The 19161-nt window shown below is 41.6% G+C and overlaps 1 protein-coding gene across 2 annotated transcripts in view; it reads right to left on the reverse strand.

The window, feature by feature from the left end:
• Nucleotides 1-10652: 10652 nt before the first annotated feature.
• The window catches only part of Npsr1 (neuropeptide S receptor 1), a 192138-nt gene continuing 183629 nt past the window's right edge, over nucleotides 10653-19161 (reverse strand). For both annotated transcript variants that reach the window (XM_048446369.3, XM_048446368.3), the window contains 3 exons: nucleotides 15554-15640; nucleotides 11804-11984; nucleotides 10653-10834 (listed from right to left, as the gene is read on the reverse strand). In XM_048446369.3, coding sequence (XP_048302326.1) covers nucleotides 10744-10834; nucleotides 11804-11984; nucleotides 15554-15640 — 359 coding nt within the window. In that variant the 3' untranslated portion in view covers nucleotides 10653-10743. The remainder of the gene's footprint in view (nucleotides 10835-11803; nucleotides 11985-15553; nucleotides 15641-19161) is intronic.

Genomic DNA, 19161 nt, shown 5'->3' on the forward strand with positions numbered 1-19161 from the left:
ACTGAACAGAACCTGGGTCCTCTGCAAAAGCAACCAGTACTCTTAACTGCTGAGCCATCTCTACAGTCCCCTACCCATGACTTTTTTGAAGAATCGTTTTTCATAGTTATCCTCTCCCATAGCTTGTCTTTGACCCTGCCCACACCAATTTAGCTCTTTCTAGTTCACCATTCTCTTTAACCTTTTAGGCCACGGCATTCAATCTTTTGTCCTTTGAAAATCATGACACCTGACACCTTACAAATTTCTAGACCCATGTGATATTTCTAATGAAAGACACATATATGCACAACCGAGGGAAAACCTGCAACATGCAATGTTTATCCTTCCGTATCTGGGTGCCTCACTCAGAATTATCATTCTCTATATTCATCTCTTTCTATCACCTGTGAGTTTCATAATTTCAGTTTTCTTGAGAGCTGAATGATATCTATTGTGTAAATGTACCACATTTTCATTATCCATTCACACGTTGATGTACATCTGAGCTATTTCCATTTCCTGGCTGTTGTGAATAGAGAAGCAGTGAATATGGATGAGCAGGTATCCCTGTAACAGTATGTAGAGCCTGAGTCAAGGTGTCGGGACAACCTTGACACTGATTTCCAGCTGGCACTGATTTTCTTGGTGGCTGTGCCAGTTGGCACTCACACCAGCAGTCAATAAACATCCCCCTTTCCCCACTCCTGCACTAGCATCTGCTGTCATTTAGGGTTTTGATCTTATCCATTGTGGATGGGTAAAGTGAAATCTCAAAGTGGTTTTAATTTGCATGTCCCTGATGGCTAAGGATGTTGAACATTTAAAGAAGAGTTTCTCTTTTATTGATATTCCATTTTTGAGAATGCTCTGTTGAGTTCCATGCCCCAGTTTTTAATTGCACTGTTTATTTTTGATGTTTAGTATGTTAAATTCTTTGTATAACCTAGATTAACCCTATGACAGACAGACTACTGATGAAGACTGTTTCTCTCTCTGCAGTCTGTCCCTTTGCTGGAATGACAGTGTCTTTTGCTATACAGAAGCTTTTTAGTTTTATGAGGTAAATTTATTATTGTTGGTCTTGATGCCTATACAGAGAGTCTTCTTCTGTGTTAATGTGTTTAAATGTATTCCCTAGTTTATTTTTATCAGATTCATGGAATCAGGTCTTATGCTGAGGATCTTGATTGATTCCCAATTTTCTGAGAAACTGCCAGATTGATTCCCATAGTGACTGTACAAGTTTGCACTCTCACCAGCAGTGTAGGAGTACTCCCCTTGCTCCACATCATTTTCAGCATAAGCTGTCGTTGCTTTTTTGATCTTATCTATTCTGACAGGTATAAGAGTAAGGACTCTCATGGTCATTTTGATTTGCCTCTCCTTGATATCTAAGGATATCGAACATTTCTTTTAAGTGTTTCTCAGCCACTTGATTTTCTTTGGTTGAGAATTCTGTTTAGATGTGTAACCCATTTTTAATTGGATTATTTGATTTGTTGATGTCTAGTTTCTTGAGTTCTTTGTATGTTTCAAGACCAGCCCTCTCTCTGATGTGGGGTTAGTAAACATCCTTTCCCATTCTGTAGGCTGCTGTTTTGTTCTATTGACATCATCCTTTGCCTTACATAAGTTTTTCACTTTCATAAGGTCCCATTAATTAATTGTTGATTTTATTGTCTGTATTTCTGGTGTTCTATTCAGGAAGTTATCTCCTGTGCCAATGCGTTCAAGGCTATTTCCCACTTGTTTTTCTATCAGGTTCAGTATGCTGAAATCTTTTGTCTATTTGAACTTGAATTTTGTGCAGGATGATAAATATGGACCTATTTGCATTCTTTTACATGCCTACACACAGTTATGTCAATGCCATTTGTTGAAGATGCTTGGTTGTTCTCATTTATAATTTATAATTGGCTTCTTTGTCTAAAATCAGGCATCTCCTTAGGTGTGTGTGGCAGAAGTCATGCTGTAATCTCTGGGAATGGTACATAAATGTTTTGTAAATGGAGCTCCTTAGATGGCAGGGTCCTTTGGAGAGTCCCATCCACCTGGCAGGGACCTGTGGAAGCCATGCTGCAGGACCCTGCACTGATCCTAGGGAACTCATGGGCTTCGGGCCTCTCTAACTTTCACTGTGCAAAAAGTCTCATGGTGACTCTTAGTTTGCTTTGTCAGTTGTGAATATGGTTGAGTTTATTGGGAACAAAAGCTGATTTTTTTTTTTTTGCTAAAAGTTTAAGCTGCTTTGCAGTCTATCACAGAATTCAATTCCCCCCATTTCCCTGCTGCCCGTGCAGTCATTTTGCGTAAGCAGGAGGAACTCACTAAGGTTAATTGCTTACATAACTATCCTGAAGAAGAGATAACTATATTCCAAAGGACTGATGAACTTCAGAGATGGTTTCTTAAAAGATGACATTAAGAACGTATAAGGACACATGAGGAAAAGATAAAGAATATAAAGGTCAGACATCTCTTTGGTGCCAGGACATGATTGACTAGATATTCTTTCAGTTAAAACTTCCAGTTCCCTTGGAAGTAAAAAGTATGCATAAAAACAGCCAAGAGGAATAGAAACTTGTTCCAAATGGTTGAAGAGATAGGTAATCATTACCATTTTGAGAATGTATAAAGAATAGGATTACACCTGTTGTCCACATAAAAGTGACACACAGATTATTTAGAAATTGACTTACACTGAAAATAATATGCTAGGTGTGGCACATTACACTCAGCTGATTACACAAATACAGACGTATCATGTTGTTAAGAACTAATCATAAGGTTTGAATCTCTTTTTTGTAATCGCAAGTTTGCTGCTGACAAGGACAGTATGAATAAGATGGGCCTGGCTAGATATAATCATTTGGCTTGAAATGTAAAAATTAATGATATGGGGTAAAGGTCAATGATGTCAAAGGAGTGGGGAGGTGGAAAAGAAACTAAAATGGGTAAACTTTAATGATTGGAAGATGATTAAAGAGAAATGTCCTTTAACTGCTCATGCTCGGATGCATTAGAACTTGTTTGAGAAAAGGCTTCAGATATTCAATGCCATCTGTTTGCGAGACACTTGGTGGTCACACTCTTCATCTTTTGTGTATTTCACACCTTCATCCTGTGGCTAGAACCCTGCTGGAGCTGAACTCCAGCACATGTGAATTTATGTCTGGGTCTTCGATTCAATTCCAATTTCCACCTGTCTGTTTTTATTACTATAGCTCTAGAGTAGCTCTTGAAATCAGGGATGGTGATACCTCTGGAAGTTCTTTTATTGTACTGGAATGTTTAGCCTATCCTGGTTTTTGTTTTTCCACATGAAGTTGAGTATTGTTCTTTCAAGGTCTATAAAGAATTGTTTTAGAATTTTGATGGTGATTGCACTGAATCTGTGGCTTGATTTTAGGAGATTTTTCCATCTTCTAACATCTCTATTTTTTCTTCAAATATTGAAGTTCTTTTCATGTAGGTCTTTTATTTATTTGGTTAGCATTACCCAAGATATTTTATATTATATGTGGCTATTGTGAAGAGTGCTGTTTCCTTGATTTCTTTCTCAACCCATTTAGCATTTGTGTATAAGAGAGCTACTAATTGTTTTTAATTAATCTTGTATCCAGCCACTTTAATAAAGGTATTTATTAGCTGTAGGTGTTACCTGTTAAAATTTTTATGGCCACTTATACTATCATATCATCTGTAAACAGCAATACTTTGACTTCTTCCTTTTCAATTTGAATTCCCTTGATCTCCTTTAGTTGTCTTATTGCTCTATCTAGAACTTCAAGCACTGTCTTGCTAGATAAGGACAAAGTAGACGGACTTGATCAGTTCAACTAAAATCACCTCTGATTTTGACTGTTTTCGTTCTATCTTAGGTGCTGCTTATTCTTGTTTCTCTAAGTCTTTCAGATGCATAATTAGAACATTTATTTAAGACATGGGTGCATCATTAGGTTGGTTTGTTGAGATCTTTCTAGATTTTTAGTGTAGGCACTCAGTAATAGAATTTTTTATTTTATGGCAGCATTCATTGTGCCCATAGATTTTGGTATGTGATGTTTTAACTTTATGTTTGACTTGATCTTTCTCTCTTGAAACTTTCAATATCTTTTATTTTTTCTGTATATTTAGTGTTTTGACTATTATTATGATGTATAGGGTTTCTTTTCTGGTCCTATTTGGTGTTTTGTATGTCTGTTGAACCTTAGATTTTGGAAATTTTCTTCTGTGACTTTGTAAGAAATATTTTCTGTGCTTTTGAGCTGGAACTCTTCTATACATATTTTTAAATTAGGTTTTCATTTTATAGGGTTTTAGAGTTTATATATATATATGTACATACATACACATATATTTTACATTTTTTTGGTTTTGACTTTATCTTTGATTGAGTATCCAATTCATGTACTTTGCCTTCCAGGCTTGATATTTTCTCTTCTATTTGACCCAGTCTACTGGTGAGGCTTTCCTCTCATAATTACTTTTTGTTTGAATTCCTGACATTTTTATTTAGAATCTTATTTCATTTTGACTTTTATTCAGAAAGTCTCCTTACTAAATTTTAATTTTTTGTGTGTAGTTGAACTTTTTCTGTCCCACTAGCCAGATCTGAAATAACCACATGGAGACATATTACTAATCAAAGAAGCTCAACTAATAGCTTAGGCTTGTTTCCAACTAGCTCTTATAACTTAAATTAACCATATATTTATTAATATACATTTTACCATGTGGCTTTCACCTCTATCCCATTTTGTGTATCTAACTTGTTTGTTGTCTGTCTGGCTTCTCTGCCCTTCTTCTTTCCAGAATTCTCTGACCCCCACCCCCAGTCCTGCCTAGCTATTAACTGTTTAGCTTTTTATTAAACCAATCACAGTGACATATCTTCACACAGCGTAAAGGAATATTTCACAGCATTCATGTGTCTTGAATTGCTTTCATTATTTTATTTAATTTTTGTGTTTTGTTCTCTTTATTCTGGCATTTACTAATTATTTATTGAGTTCCATGACCATGATTATTCTTCCTATTTCAAAATGATTGTCTTCATACACAAGTTAAATCACTTTCTCTAGAAACAATACTATTGCAACACTAATTTTTTGTACAGACCTATTATCTTCATTATTCATGTTTGATTTTGGAGATTGGACCTAGGTATCTGGAGATAGATTTTTGGTAATGTATATTGGTATGGAAATTTTTTCTCTCCTTTGTTAAGTTGGTGTTTGGGTCTGTTTGCTATTACCCTCAGTTGTCAGGATGTTGATATTGTGAACGGGCTTTAGATTTTAGTCTTGAGGCAAACTAGTATTATGATTTGAATGGGGTATGGAAAACAGTCACAACTCAGCTCCAGCCTGGTGTAGTTTCTAAGACTAGAGCAGACCGTCTGTAGAGTTAGGGTCTCAAAACTAGCCTTCATAAGTCCAGGGAAGACACTCTGGACTTTTCCTTAGGCAGGAGGCGCCAGTATAGTTGACAATGTGAGTCTAGGATCCACACCTGAAGAGGAGTAGTGAGAGGTTTGACCAAGTATTGCAGTGAAGTTGGTAGTGTGAGTCTAGGCTCTATACATAGAGGATGGAGGCTCGAGGCATTTTCCAGAAGGCAAGCAGGGGGCATGTGGTACTCAGGCAAGTTGCTAGGGTAGGTTGGGTAGACAGTGTGAGTTTGGGGCCCTGACCTGGAGAGGGTGAGTAGAGGACAGGGTGAAGAGATGAATGGGGTTGGTGGCATGAGTCTCTAGCATCACTGCTTGGAGAGGAGTGGCTCTCGGGCCATGAGATGGGAATGGTTAGAGAGAGAGTGTCAAGGATTCCAGCCTAGAGATGGAGCCCAAGATGGTGGTGTGAGTTTGTGGTTTCCTAACAGAAGTGGAGGGGCTGAAAGGAGAGTCTGAAGTTAGGTCCAGAAAATGTGGTCCTCAGGCAAGTGGAATGGTTTATCCAGCCTATTCTTGAGTTTTGCCTGCTTGCAATTATTGGGATTAAGTGAGATCAAATTCTTCACTATAGTTGTACATTTTGTATTCCATTTTCTCCTATTTCTGTCACCCCTTCAAAGCATACATCCTGAGGCTGTGTTTTTAAATGCAAAGAAATTTAGAATTATTTTCCATCTAATAAAACTAAAACACTTATCATTGTGAAGTGTCTCTGTTTATCTCTACCTAAGCCTTGATGTTTGCTTAGCTATGTCAGTGGCTGATAGTGGCTAATGTTTCCATGCTCTACCCAGGCTCATCATTTTATTTTTAAATTTATTGACTCTTTATGTTGCTGGCATTTTATTATTGCTATTATTATTTACAAATAACAGATAACTGCATATTTAAAAAATCTGATGGGACAGTTTTTTATTGCCAACAGAATTTTTTTTCATTTACTGTAATTGTTGTCAAATTTGGATGAAAATCCATCATATTCCTATGTTCTTTCTAGCTGTCCTAGCTGTCCTATACTCCTCTTCTTCTTGTCTTCTTTTTATTGTTTGATATTTTAAAAATCAACTAACATATGGTTATCAATTAAATTACAAAACTTGATGTGGTGGTTTGAAAGAAAATGGCCCCTATAGGAAGTGGCACTATTAGTGAGTGTGACTTGTCAGAGTGGGTGTGCCCTAGCTGGAGGAAGTGTGTCACTGTGGAGGTGGGCTTTGAAGTCTCATATATGCACAAGACACACCCACATTTCAAACCACCTCCTGTCACCTGGACAAGATGTAGAATTCTCAACTACTTCTTCAGCACCATGTCTGCCTGCACACTACCATGGCCCACCGTGATGATAACGGACTTTCCCTCTGAACTGTAAGCCACGCAATTAAATGTTATCCTTTGTAAGAGTTGTTGTGGTCATGGTGACTCTTCACAGCAATAGAAACTCTAACTAAGACACTTTTTAAGGGTAACCTGCATTCCTGTATTCATTGCAGCCAAGACGTGAAATCAAACTAAGTGTTCATCAACATAGAGATGGGTAAAAGTTATGGCTTCCTGTACCTTAAGAGTAAAGAGGATGGAATTCTGTCACTAGAAAAACACGGGACGCCTAGAAAATACTGAGTTCAGTGAAATGAAATAAGCCAGGCTCAGAAAGACAAATGACTTGTTGAATATTTCCACAAAGAAAATATTGGTTACTCAAGACTGAGGAGAGGCTGGGGTGGGGTGGAGTGGAGTGGGGAACAGGGAAAAGTACGGGGATTCTCTTTTTCAGCACCCTCTCCATTGCTGGCTCTCTTTCAGACAGGATGACCTCATCTCTGTGTCGATTAGGATGGCTTTGAATCCTGATCTTCCTGCGTCTTTCTTCCAAGTGTTGGGCTTGAAGGTGTCTGCCACTATGCCAAGCATTATCCTCATTTTTTTTCCTGGAAGTTATGTATTGCTTCTATTCTTTTAGCAATTATCCTGAAAGCTTTGTGTGTATTCTAATATATCAATGTGTAATCCTAATCTACATTCTATGCTCATTTAAAGTAATTCAAAAAACTTGAAATACTTTCATTGTATTTAAGTCCTTTAGGCTCATAGGCAATTATGTTAGGAACTTTGGGTTACCCTCCAGGGACCTTTTTTTTTTTTTTTTTTTTTTTTGAGTCTCTGAGAAGACTCCATTCATTTAAACATTCTGTAAGGATGGAATTGCATGTTTAAAATGTTAGCTGTTCCAACCCTATTGTGGATAATCAATTCTTAAACGAGGCATAGCTGTTTCCTATTTCTCCAAGCAAGAAGGTTGGCAGCTTGGTAAGGGCCATCTCCTTTTACGGGAATGGAGGTTGCCAGGCTGGGGAAATGTAGATAGAGCTGCATACACAATGAACTATACTCAAATGATGGCTGGAACAAAACGAACAAAACCAGACGTAGGCTGTCAGCGGCAGGTCTGTGGCTTGCCTGAAATGTCAACTCAAACACAAGACTAGGATCACTTTATTTCTTGACCAAAAATTTTTTTCATTTCCCTGTTTTCTCGTCATATGGAAGCCTATAGCCCTTTTAAACTCACACTGCAAATACAGGAGGAAGAGACAAGGCCATTTCTGAACATTTCTATGCAGAGTTGTCTGAACGAGACTGGGGAGCAGGCCTGAGATGTATTATGTCAGACTAGTTCAAAGGTGCTTTATTCTCATAATTATCGCGGTGGAATGTCACAAGGTCTTAGTGCTGTGGGGGAGGGGCGGGCGGCCTGTGGGAACTGTTTCTTGATGGAATCAAACCTCAATTAAATGGCATTGCAAATGCGCCCTGAAAGAAGAGAATCTTTAACCATATTGAATTTAGTTCAGTAAAGCAGAGATGTTTTCTACAATGTGACTGAATGTATTCCACACAGCTACTCTGTTGCCCCACACCTTTACCTGTCCCTGAAGCTGTGTAATGCACTCACACATCTCTTGACGTCTTGGTGTGGAACTTAGGCCCTTTCATTTTCTACAGCACCATGTCGCCGTTTCCTGTCCCAAGGAGCATCAGCGGCTACAGGGAGCAACACTGTGCCTTACGTTCTAATTCTATTTACAAGATTACACTCTTTCCTGGTTGGGATGTTACATTAGTTCCCGAGTTCATGTGGTAGGGAGAAGACTTAAATCTGCAAAAGGCAAATGACTAAACCTCGGGTCACTCAAATGTCAGTCTTCAAAGGGAAGAATCCTCACAGTCCTCTCTGCCGGTCTAATTTAATCCGCCACAGTCTCCAGACCTGAGCATTCTCTGCTCCAGTGTTACTTAGGCTACAGATCGACTAGTGATGCCAGAGACGTGAGAGGACTCATCAAGGTCATGAGACTAATGACTCCCATGCTGAAACTATTCCCAAGTTTGGAAGATAATGGCAGTGAGGATTTGAGACTCCAGATCAGTGTAAAGCAAGCCATGCATAAACGGCAGCTTCCGACAGGACTCTTTTCCATTATCTTCCTGATCTCTAGGTTCCTCTGGGGATGAGAGATACAAACTCACACCAGCTGCCGCTGCAGTCCACACGACCACCCTCACCGCACTCACTCTTTAACTTTAAGAATCGATTGATGGATGATGTGGACGTGTGACACGTCCTGCAGACCAGAACCTGACAGAGATTGAGAGCATCTATCGGGAGCCTGGGCCTCCTGTCTTGCTAGCTAGGACACCCGCCAGAGTCTCTGTGTTAATTGGCTCCTGCGCGGGCAGCTATTTCAGCAACAGCTCTCTGTGGCACATCTTAATTTAAAGGGAAACGCTGGAAAGTACTTCACAGCCGCTCAGAGCTTCCGCTTGCTCATGTCTAGCTGACGGGAGGAAGAGTGAAGTAGCCTCCCAAGCTGTGGTGTGGACAGAAAGGCAGATTATTCTGTCTCCTCAAACTTAGGAAATAATTTTTTGGGGGGAGACAGTTGGTACAGTGTCTGATTTCTAATGAAAGAGATGCTTTACCTAATGTCAGATGAAACTGAAAAAGAAATCTGTGGAAAAATTGCCACTATGACCTTAAGCAGGCAGGCTTTGCGTCGATACAAGAATGAGGAGCGGGGTGCTGTTAAAACAGACAGGACATACTGGTGATTCCACCCAGCAGCCAGCCAAAAGGACAAGGGAAGGTTTCAACTGTAGAAGAGAGGATTTTGCCAAGGAGATTTCAATGTCAAAGACTGCATGAGAAGCTAAATATAGGATGCTCAGGCGCGTCACAGGGCCGGGGGTGGAGATGTACACACAGGCAAATGATGCCATTTCCACTTCTGGCAAAAGATGAAGAAAAAAAATTGACTAGAAAACATTTAGTCATATTTCATTTGAAGTATACTTATAAATACGGAATTGCAGACCTGTCAAATTAAGCCCCACCAGCAATTCTTCGCAGAGGTGCCCGATAGACAAAGGCTACATACAGCATGAAGACAATGAGGAGCTTGCAAGAACATCATGTTGGGGAAGCCACAGCGCTAAGCTGCCAGCTGAAGAGGATTCTGAGAGCAAAATGGATGGAAACGTCCCTGAGGTGTGTGGAATGGAGCTCAGAGTGGCTTGAATGTTGAATACAGGAAGGGAAAGAGCCTTCACTCAGTCCTAGAGGGTTGTGAGTTCCAGGTCTCAGTTCTCTCTGGGCTTCACGGGCAAGGACCTATCCCTGTTGGGTGTGATCTTCCTGTTAGGTGAGAATGTGCCTAGGTGGTGACCTTGTCCAGCAGGCAGCAGGACTGTCCTCTGCAGAAACCACACTACAATAGGCTTGGGAGCTTGTGCCCGCCAACACATTACCTCGCACATGGAGGGTGTGTACGGTACCAGGTTCTGGAAGTGGAGTTCTTGGTATTTCAAGGGCAAACTTCTCATCTATACCCACCAAATTTCCAACATAAAACTGGCAGAGAGCTGTCTAATCTTTGTAAAGTCTTGTATTTACTTTCAAAACTGTTGAAAAGATGACTCAGGGAGAGTCCTTCTACGTCTTTCTGTTTGTCTGTGTCATCAGTTCACGAGGACCCCGCATCAGGGCTGGCGCAGGTGCAGAGCTGTGGGAAGGAGGGCGGAGAGTGCTTTCTCTCACTGACAGGAAGAGGTGACAGGTTCGTGTTGGCTAGTGCGCATATTGCCGCTGGCATGTGGCATGCCCTCGCTGGAAAGGGTGCTTCATGCATCCGCTAGGTGACACCGGAGTGGAGCAGGGGTGGCTCAAGCTTCATGCACGTCCACTAACTGGCGGTGGAGATCCAGGAGGACTGGAGGAGCTCAGCCTAGCATCACCGCTTCAGGGTTTAGATGAATTCCGGTTTGGAGAGAATCTGCATCTCTTGCCTCTCGCTTCTCTCTCGGTATGTCATTCTGGAGTCCTGTGATCGCTGCTCCCTGGAGAAAGTAAGAATAAAGAAGGAAAGGAAAACAACTTAGCCGGAGAAAAAGGCAGTGTAGACGCTCAGAGAGAATAGTCCAGAAAGGTCGTTAAAGATCAGACACCTGTTAAGCCGTAGCAGCTGTGCCTCTTTGTAACTGCTTGTCTTTACAACCCAGTGGACAGAGACAGCCTTGGCCAAAAAGGAGACTGATTTTACCCCACGGTCCCATGCAGGAAGGAAGCTCAGGGATGTGCACAGCACAAGCTCACGTGTGGCTTTACCTTCAGCTGCCGCCATTAAGCAAAGCCTTAGACCAGTGGTTCTCAACCTGTGGGTCGTGACCCCTTGTGGACTCTCCTGTCAGATATTTACATTACAATCAGAACAGTGGCAAGATTACAGTTACAAAGCAGCAACAAAGAAGTTTATGGGGGGGGGTCACTGCAACAAGAAGAGCTGTGCTAACCCCACAGCATTAGCATTACGAAGGCTGTGAATCACTGCCTTAAACCATCCCGTTACTATTCCCTGTGCTGCGAGTTTCTCCATTTACTCCCTACCTAATGAGAACAGATGAAAACCAGCAGGATGACAGCCGCTGTCAGGGCATCAAATTTCAGCTCTGCTACTAATGATCAGTAAACCCTCAACAATGTCACTCAGTCTTGTGAGCCTTACTCTATAAAACTTTACCTCTGAAGTAGTAAAAACGGCCCCTATCGTATTCCCAGCAGGCTTATACTCAGGCAGTTCACGTGGGGAAGTTTCCATCAAAATTAAGAACCTCCACATGGGTAGCACTGCCATGACCTGAACCTGGATTTGAGGTCACCAGACTAGTGGGGACTTCCTAACCTTTAATCTCTTCATCTATGAAATGGGATTTCCGTAGTCTGATGATCAGCTCCGGGAAGGAAATGAGAATCAAGGTCTAGATGTAAAAACTGGTACTGTGTCGGGCACCAATGCAAACACAGCTTACTTGCAGGGGAAGCAGATGGAGCTGCTGAAGACGCAGTAGATGAGCGGGTTGATGGCACTGTTCAGGGCTGGCAAGTTCTGGATGATCACGGAGGCGTAGAAGCGCTCCTTAGTGTCCGGAAGGAGGTTGAAATTGTCCAGCATGTCAAAGAGGAAGTATGGGCTCCAGCAGAAGATGAAAGCTAGGGAGAAGAGAGCTGTCAGCGCCATCATGGCCACACCTGAAATATCACTCTTGGCTGGCCATGGCTGACTGGAATTTTAACTGGGATGTTCTTTGGCGCAAGAGCTCTCTCCGCAATACTGGCCTGGGTATGCTGTTGTGAACAGTTTGTTGTGTTGGAACAGGACTGTCATGCTTGCTTAAATATGTGTATGGGTATGCACATATCCTGGAGACACCATTTCTGAGCTGAGATTTCCTGGATCCCCTCTATCTGGAAAAGGGGCTCTAATTTTGACTGGTGTAGACTTATTGCTGAAAGTCTAGGATCTGATAGGAACAACCAGGGCCTCCCACCCATCACAGTGCTGAAAGAAAATGAGCAGGACCCTTCAGAGATCCCCTGAAACAGACAGAACAGGATGAAATCTGATCACATTAATTTCTAGTTCTAGGACTTACGGCAGATAAAATGATGCTATTATTTTTTAAAGCATTGGCCATAAATGAGATCATTATAACCTCACATTGCTTTCCTATGTCTAAGTGAGCCTTTCCCCCAAAGCATTCATCCAATATTCTTGTCTAGATCAACTGTATGTGAGTTCAGTGTCTCAGAGGATAGGAAGGAGATATGGGAATCTCAATTGTGATGGTTAATTTATGTGCCATCTTGACAAGAATCAAAGGTGCCCAGACATTTGGTTAAATATTAATCTAGTTGTGTCTGTGAGGTTTTTTCTGAGAGAGATCTTGCCTTCTGCTGCTGAAGAGGCCTCATCACATCTATTGAAGGCATAAATACAACAAGAAGAACCGATGAGAATTCATTCTTTCTGCTTGGTTCTCTTTGAGAACCAAAACCTGGAGCAATAGCCCAAACTTTGAATTAAGCAGGAACATAAAGAGTCAATTTTATTCTTGAACATATTGAATTCTTGAATTTACATTAGTGGCTATTGGAGTTTCCCACTCCACCAGGGAACCTGAGATTTCTTGACCTTCAAGAGCCAGTGAAGTGGTATCTGTCTGTCTGTCTATCTATCTATCTATCTATCTATCTATCTATCTATCTATCTATCTATCTATCTATTTATCTATCTATCTACTCTATATATCTTTCATCTATCTATCTATCAACCAGTTATCTGTTTATCTATCTATCATCTATAATCTATCTGTGTCATCTATCTCTCTGTCATAAAGCTAGCTACCACCTATTTATCTGCCATTTCTCTGGATAACACAGGCAAACTCAGAACTGCATAGCCCTGGGTTCCTCTACACCAGCCTGCTCCACTTCTATCTTGTTACAGCGCTGTGACTTTATTTTCTCAACCCTTTCTCACCCCCAGAGTTTGCCCTAGAGTAGAAGTTCAGCACCCAGGGACATCCTCATGCAGGGGCAACTATCTTCCATTGTCATTAGATAGAAATTCAGAAACTTGATTCAGAAGTTGGAAAAGAGAAATTAATTCATAATTCCCCCCATAAGTGGAGTTGGTATCTTACATGGGAATCATTCAAAAACTTAAGATCACCATCTTTCTGTGCTCTGGGTGGTTAATGCCATTACTGGAACAGTTCTTATGCAGCAAGGGCAACATTATTTGTTTCTCTCTCTCTCTCTCTCTCTCTCTCTCTCTCTCTCTCTCTCTCTCTGTGTGTGTGTGTGTGTGTGTGTGCACGCATGTCTGTGTATGTGTATATTATAGGATTATCAGTCCTTCCTCATATCAGAGGCAGAAGTTCATAAGTCAATAATTTGTCTCATATTTGTTTTGAATTGTCAACTTGGCATTTATGTGTGAGATACTGTAGTTTAGAGAGCTAACTATTTTTATGGATACACCTGAACATTTTAATAAATATTGAAGCTTTCAGAAATATAGTCCCCTTATGGACAAGATGAGTTTGTTCTATTTGAAGCCTTACCAGCTTTTTTTTTTTTTTTTTTGCCTGCTTGGAAAATCAGGTAGTGACAGTAAAACTGCTCATATTTGTGTGTCTCCGTGGAAACATCTGTATTTGTTGTCAGTTGTAGCTGTACAGGTGTAGGCATCTGATTTCTTTATTACTCTGCCAGTGAAGTTGTGCCTATATAGTTGCATATAAAAACTGGCATTGCTCTATTATAAGGCTTTGTAATTTAACTCTTACTCTAGCTAATTATTAGAGCAGTATGTTGACTTTAAAAAATGTAGTAGTTGGTATTATTGATACTTATCATTTTAAGATGGTAAAAGGGCATTACAAAAACATTTGCTATAGATAGGCTATTTCATTAGGATAGCACGCTGACCTGCCTGTGCGCACTCCTGTCTGCAGACTGGACAGACCTCATATGGAATATAATTTCCTATTGAACAGGAATACATCAGCTTGGGAAAGCATGTTTAAGCATGTATTTCCTCTCTAATCATCCAGAAAATGGGCATCTGTGACTCTGGTTGTGAAGACAAGAAACCTTTGCTCTCCTTCAGAAGCCTCTGAGAGAATCTCTAGAGCTTCCATGAGCCACGAATGCCTCTGCAGCTCAGCTGGCGTGTGCTGTGTGCCTTCACTCTGATGGCTCAGCCATGCCCAACACAGACTGTTTGGCATTTTGTATTTTAGAAATGAAGAAAGAACTATTCTTGTGATTTGACACACAGCTAAGATCTTCCTAAGTGCTCCTAAGTACTTCTAAAGAAACAGAGGTGAGGTGTATCAGCTAAACAAGAAGGAAACAGCACAAATTCCTACCCTTCTATATCTGCAGCCATTTGTCCATTGCACAAGTATTAACTCAGTGGTGTATGTGTAACTTAACTTTAGGGATAGCATGATTAACTCAAGGGCAAGTCATTTCCCTTATGGATTTATAATTGTGTCAGTAAAGATATACTTAGTAAAGATTATATATATATATATATCCTGTATTAAGATATAGTCTTAATAAAACTATACTTATGGATGTATCTCATGCTAGATACAATTAGAAAACAGGGACAAATCAGAAAGTTGGGATGAAGTGAGAGGAGAGTTATTTAAAAATACTCATCAGGGTAGCCTGAGGAGGTATCATTGTTAGGGAACAAAATAAGAGGAAGTGAGCCATGCATCTCTCTTACCATTTTTGACAGACAGCAGTGCAAACTGATTTTATAGATTCTAAGTGCATGAAGAAAAGAGCAGAAGACAAGAAGTGTGAAGAATATAAGCTCTGGCCATAAGGAAAGTATTATTGACTCTGAAATTAGATATCCAGAAGAAAAAGAATTCACATCTACTATTTAATGGAGGAGACAATGTCTTAAATGAAGCCTCTGAGTGGAGGGTGATTTGTTTAGAAGCTCAGTCCTAATCAGATCATCTCAGAATGATTCCGACCATGATTTTGGTGGACAATTATATTCACAGAGAGAGAGATTAGGAGCCAGTTATTGGCTCTTGAAGCAATGAGACACACTGGTGAATCCTGCACCTTTCATTCTAATGAAAGGTAGAAGTGCCTGTACCATACTTCTTCCCTGCATGGCCTGGCTATCACCAGTTTGCTTTCAGATTGGTATTCAGACGTGTAATGCAAGGAGAGATATTGCTTACCGAGGATAATGACGATGCTATACTTGATGGCCTTGATTTTTGCTCTCGAGATGAGCCCTCGGTTGTAGCTGCTGCATAGTTTGCCGTCTGTAGACAGGAAGGGTCGTAAAATGGACAAAATGTTATAAGGACAAGGAAGTTCAGACTTTCAGACCTGCCTATGTTCTGCTCCTCTGGGGGCAGTCTTAGACTAGGATGGGCAGGGAGGGCTGCTAGGACCTGTCCAGTTTGCAATCTAATGCAAATGCCACAAGGTGCCCACACTCTCTTAGAAGATAAGGTCAGGCTACTGAAACAGCCAAAGCTGGAATTAGAGCACAGAGCTGCAGGGGGTGGAGCCTACTCGTTGAGGGCTGCTCTCAGTCTTGAGCTGTGCTGAGTCACCCATGAAGTCACTGCGGTTCCCCCTAGACTGGCTTCTGCCGACCAGTTCAGCCATCTCCCTGTGAAACTCTGCTCTCTGTAAAGCCCAGGGCACAAGACAGAGCCACGTCTGAACCGGCACATAAACTCCAGTCATACAGGACTGCCGTCTGAGGGCGAGGATAGTCATGGGAAGACAGTGAGAATCTGTGGAGGGGGCTTTGTTAGAGTTCAAGTCCATGGATTAAAGGATCAAAAAATGTGTGCTGAGTAAGTCAACACCTACGTCTTACAATCGAGTCATTACATAGTTATTAAACTTTGGTTGACTGAGATGTGTAGGAAGTGCAATAGATCTGGTGAAATGAGTGAAGAGAAGGGGATTGGGAGATGGAAGGTTGGCCACAGGACCCCTTGCCAAAAGGATTTTTTGCTCTCAGAACTTCCCATCTCATAGGACATGAAACCTTTGCGCACACTCAGGGAATAAACACTGGGAACACGTGGGCGAGTTATCTAAAGTTCCCAGTCTCGGTTTCCTAATTTGAAAAATAAAACTGTGTTCCAGGTGATAAGCTCTAGCTGGCATACAGTCACTTTGCCATTTGGCTTGAATTATGTTTTAATAGTGTTTTGGGACAAATGTGAGTTGTCTTGATAGAAGAAAACTGACAGTATTACTGCCCTAGGTAGTCTATTATACAATGGTGTTACCATAGACAGCAGGAAATTATCAGGGTGAGATTATCTCCACGGGGGCAGGGAAAGATGGTAGCAGATCAAATTATGCCTTTCGAAGTGTCCCCACATGCCGGCCCAAGGTAACAGCTGGTCCCTAAGCAGTGTGGCTTTGAAAACTTAATTTGTCTTTCAGGAAAGTTTTTGAGAATGACATTTGTGCTCTGAAATCTTTTAAAATGGAAAATCTCAACACTTTCCATGGGGCGACTGGATGACAATATCATCAACTCCCTGCCCTCTGGATCTCCCAGTGAGATCAGGGAAAAATCATCTTTAATGTGACCACTCCAGCAAATGCAAAGCCTCCAGCTTCACAGACAGCTCTTCAAAGAGAGCTGAGTTACAGGATACAGGTAATTCCCCTTTATTGGGAGATAAAAGGATTATTTCTACTCAGGACTCGGCACTGAGCTGGACTGAAAGCAGTGAAATTCAGCTGTCACTGGCTGAATGGCTTGTACAGCTAGGAGGCAGTGGGCTCATTAGATTCAAAGCTGGAAGAAGCATGCTTACTAACCCTGCTTTAGTTCCAGGGTGCAACCGTGGTGGGGTCACACCAGAGATTTGGTTTTCAATGGGTCAGCTCCAGTTTTTAACCTTCCCAAGGATACAGGCTCCTTTCAGAGTTACCAGGTTCTCATTGTTTCTTGTTTGCTTGTTAATGTAACCATATAATTTTTCTACTTTTTCTTTGAAGTTTTTTTTATTTATTTATTTATTTATTTATTTATTTATTTATTTATTTATTTTATGCATGAGTGCTCTGTCTGCATGGACACCTGCAGGCCAGAAGAGGGCATCAGATCCAATTACAGATGGTTGTGAGCCACCATGTGATTGCTGGGAATTGAACTCAGGACCTCTGGAAGAATGACTCTGTGATGAAGGTATGGAGTCAGGGGACATGTGGGATTGGATTTCCCCTTCCACCTATACATGAACTCAAAGGGTTGACTCAGGCTTGAGAAGTAGACACCTTTACCCACTGAACCATCTTGCTGACCTAGAATCCCATTTGCAATGTCATCCCAGCCCTTGGATCTGGGGACTGGTTCTCTGGAACTCTGCCCGCTATGCCACTGAAATACCACCCTCTGGAACTCTGCCCGCTATGCCACTGAAATACCACCCTCTGGAACTTCGAGGAGCAGTGAATTTCCTTCCTACCGCACAGAGAGGCTCTCCTCCCCTGCCAGGACCTAGAATGTGGGCAGGAGGTTGGTTGGCGACAAGGAAGTCTAGTTCGGAAATATTTTAAGACAAGTTTTATGTGTTGAAATTTTGTGCACTTCAGGTTGATTTCTTTAAATGAATATTCTGAAGTTTTTAAAGCTCATAATTAATTTTGATTAACAAGAAATTTTTATCCACCAATATAACCCAGCTGCCCCTGGAGCTCTCAGCTAAATGCGTTTGTCTCCGTGGCTGCTTTGCTCAACTGTGGGACTGGCCATCTCCTTTCCAGGGTCCTTCTGGGGCTAGTTTTTCTGGCAAACGCAGGGTATGTATCAGAATATGCCCAGATCTTCCCTGGCCACCCCTTTCCCAGGCGGCCACTTTGTCTTGCCCAGGTCTGTATTGTTGCCGCTGCTCTGGGAAGCTTTTCCTACGCCCAGCCCGCAGTTCTCCACTGAGACACTCCTGTGGAGAGGCCCTGGCTTGGGCAACATCTGCGCAACAGCTGCAGCCTCTTTAGAACCACCCTGGGTGCTCTCTGAAGATGCTCGTGCCCATGCGCAGCCACCCTTCCCGGCTCTCTGCTTCAAGACTCTTGATCTCCATCAGCCTGTCCATTGCAGATTGATCGACATCACTGCCCATCCTGGGGCTGCCTGCTCTCAACCTTCTGCTACGGCTCCCAGAACCATGGCTTCACTTTCTCGCTCTGCTGTTGCAGGGGCCTGAGTAGAGTTGAGGAATCATCTAGGACTTTGGGCATCTTGAAGATCACATCCAGCTCCCTCCCACCCCAATGACCACAGTAAAGAGTGTGATTATGCCAGAATGTTCCAGCTGACCCAAAACTTACATAGCCTTTTGACCTTAAATCCCTGAGAGAACTTCTGCCCCTTTCTCGTCTTAGATTGTGTCTACTCCTCCAATTAGCTCACTTGTCTGAGGGTTTTCTCAGGTTTTTTTTTTTTATTTGTTTTTTGTTTTTGTTTTTTACCTCAGTGCTAACAGGAAGTAACACCAGAGTCTGAGGGAGTATCAACAAACTCACACAGGTTAGTTGTTTTTGTACTCTGTCTTCCAGTTTAGGCAAAGATCTCTAGTTCCAAGGGATCCATGCCCTCTTCTGGCCCTCCTGGGTACAAAGCGTACTTGTAGCATGCATACACACATGTGGGAAAATACACATAAAATAAATATGCTGTTTTGTTAAGGGTACCCACGTTTCAGAGTTTATATTGGTACTGTATATGTAATGCTGCCTTCATAGACACACAAAGCATAAGACACTGACCAGCCAGTGGCACGAAGCTGGAATACTGTGATCTGGT

The sequence above is a fragment of the Myodes glareolus genome, chromosome 4 (genome assembly GCF_982192425.1).
Source record: "Myodes glareolus chromosome 4, mMyoGla1.1, whole genome shotgun sequence".
Classification (NCBI taxonomy): domain Eukaryota; kingdom Metazoa; phylum Chordata; class Mammalia; order Rodentia; family Cricetidae; genus Myodes; species Myodes glareolus.